The sequence below is a fragment of the Solanum stenotomum genome, unplaced genomic scaffold (assembly GCF_019186545.1).
Source record: "Solanum stenotomum isolate F172 unplaced genomic scaffold, ASM1918654v1 scaffold21218, whole genome shotgun sequence".
Lineage (NCBI taxonomy): Eukaryota > Viridiplantae > Streptophyta > Magnoliopsida > Solanales > Solanaceae > Solanum > Solanum stenotomum.
Genome location: NW_026026429.1, coordinates 283,718 through 286,403, shown reverse-complemented (window position 1 = coordinate 286,403; position 2,686 = coordinate 283,718). Strand labels below are relative to the sequence as shown.

General features: G+C 45.6%; 1 protein-coding gene across 1 annotated transcript; it reads right to left on the bottom strand.

The window, feature by feature from the left end:
- Positions 1–10: 10 nt before the first annotated feature.
- Positions 11–2,686, bottom strand: LOC125850950 (uncharacterized; the record flags this gene model as incomplete). Its single annotated transcript, XM_049530772.1, has 5 exons — positions 2,564–2,686; positions 2,403–2,442; positions 1,781–2,182; positions 837–1,723; positions 11–716 (listed from the first exon to the last, which is right to left on the bottom strand). Coding segments are annotated over exons 1-5 (2,158 nt in total), but the record flags the coding sequence as incomplete, so codon positions are not given.

Genomic DNA, 2,686 nt, shown 5'->3' with positions numbered 1-2,686 from the left:
ATAACCTTACCCTTGTGCATCAAAACACCTCCAAGTCCAACACCCGAAGCGTCACAATAAACAGTAAATCCAACACCCTCCTCTGGCAAAGTCAAGACAGGTGCTGAAGTCAATAGGGATTTGAGCCTTTGGAAGCTCTCCTCACACTCGGGTGACCAATGAAAAGGAACCGTCTGCTGAGTCAATCTGGTCAACGGTGCAGCTATAGTAGAGAATCCCTTAACAAAACGCCGATAGTAACCCGCCAAGCCAACAAAACTCCGAATCTCGGTAGGTGATGTAGGTCTAGTCCAACCCTGAACCGCCTCAATCTTGGCCGGATCAACCCTAACTCCATCCTTAGACACCACGTGCCCTAGGAAAGCCACTGACTCAAGCCAAAACTTACACTTAGACAATTTGGCATACAACTTCTCATCTCTCAACTTCTGTAGCACGGCCCTCAAATGACAAACATGATCCGCCTCGGTCTTGGAATATACCAAGATGTCATCAATAAACACAATCACGAAGGAATCCAAGTATGGGCGAAACACTCCATTCATCAACTCCATGAACGTCGCAGGGGCATTGGTGAGCCCAAATGACATCACCAAAAACTCATAATGACCATATCGTGTGCGAAAAGCTGTCTTCGCCACATCTGAAGGCTTAATCCTCAACTGATGATACCCAGATCTCAAGTCGATCTTAGAGAACAAGGCTGCCCCCTGAAGCTGATCAAACAAGTCATCAATACGGGGAAGGGGATACTTGTTCTTCACCGTTACCTTGTTCAACTGTCTATAGTCAATACACATCCTCATCGACCCATCTTTCTTCTTCACAAATAAGACCGGTGCACCCCAAGGCGACACACTAGGGCGTATGAATCCTTTACTCAATAAGTCCTGAATCTGATCCTTCAACTCCTTCAACTCAGCTGGAGCCATACGATAAGGTGGAATAGATATGGGCTTGGTGCCCGGCTCCAAGTCAATAGAGAAGTCAATATCACGAACAGGAGGAACACCAGGTAGATCCTCGGGAAACACATCAGGGAACTCCTGAACCACCGGAATAGACTCCATGGCCGGTGACTCAGCTCCAACATCCCGAATAAAGGCCAAATAAGATAAACAACCCCGGTCAATCATCCTCTGAGCCCGAATATGAGATATGACCCTGTTGGGATACGAACCACTAGTCCCTCTCCACTCCACTCTAGGAATACCCGGAATAGCTAAGGTGACAGTCTTAGCATAACAATCAAGAAGCGCATGATAGGGGGAAAGCCAGTCCATACCCAATATGACATCAAAGTCTAACATATCAAGACGAATCATATCCACCCAAGTCTCATACCCCGATAAGACAACAAGACAAGATCGATACACTCGATTCACCACTAAGGGTTCACCTACGGGTGTAAAGACTCTAATAGGCACAGACATACGATCACAAGTCAACTCAAGGCCGGAAGCAAAATATGTAGACACAGATGAGAATGTAGAACCAGGATCAAATAACACGAAAGCAGGCCGATGACAAACTAAGATGATACCTGTGATAACTGCATCAGAAGCCTTAGCCTCGGGCCTCCTAGGAAAAGCATAACATTGGGCACATTTGCCCCCACTATGTGAACCTGAGGCGCCACTAGCACCTCTACCCGCAGCTCGTCCGCCTCTACCAGATGCCGGTCCCCGACCTCGACCTCTAGCCGGAGGTGCTGAATCTCTCTCTAGGACCGCGGAGACAGTACGACGTGGTCCAGACTAAGTCTGATGTGGACACTGACGAATCAAGTGGCCTAGATCACCGCAACCATAACAAGACCTCGGTGTGGATCCTGACTGTGAAGAACCCGAAGTAATGCTATAACCACCTCGACCCGAACCGGGAGGACCCCGAGCTGCTGGCCCACCCTCGATAGCTGGTAAAGAAGCATGTACTGGCCTCTGACGCAGGAAAAACCCGCCTCCCCTGTGTGGGCCTCTACCTCCTGACGAGGTACCCGAATACTGACCACCTGTACGGACCCTCTTGGGCCCACCAAAATCATCCCGCTCAAGCAACTCAGCCTCTCTGGCTGCACTCACTATAGTCTGGAAGGAAGCACCCTCTCGAAATGATCTAAACACATAACTACGGATAGTGGGAGTCAAACCCTTGACAAATCTACGAATCCGCTCAGGCTCACCTGAAATCAAAGCAGAGGCATGTCTNAGTTATGGGAATTCAAAACTTGATAAAGTATCAAGTTAAATTCTTGTAATAATTCACAAATCACATATGTATCTACATAAACTGTATTTGCTAAAACTAATTTATTCAGTGTGATTTTAGATTAGTCGGACAATAAGTACTTCTGAATAGAAGAAAAAATGTTATTTTTTTTTTTTTTTTTATTTCTCCATAACAGCTAGAATCAGAGCTCCCGTTTTTTTCCTTTTTGGTGATCTGAATACACAATCTTAACATTAAAAGTTGAAAGTATTCCCCACCTGAGCAACCCCTCTCGATCGTCACAAAAAATATGATGATTCATAGTACAATATAATATAGAAATTAAAGAAAAAACCTGAGATGGACGAAGTGGGAGGAGAGAATAAAGCTGATTAAAGAGGTTCTTCATATTGTTCCTTCTTTTCTTCTCCACATATTTTTTTTCCAATCTTGGTGCTGAATTACAACCACTATACAT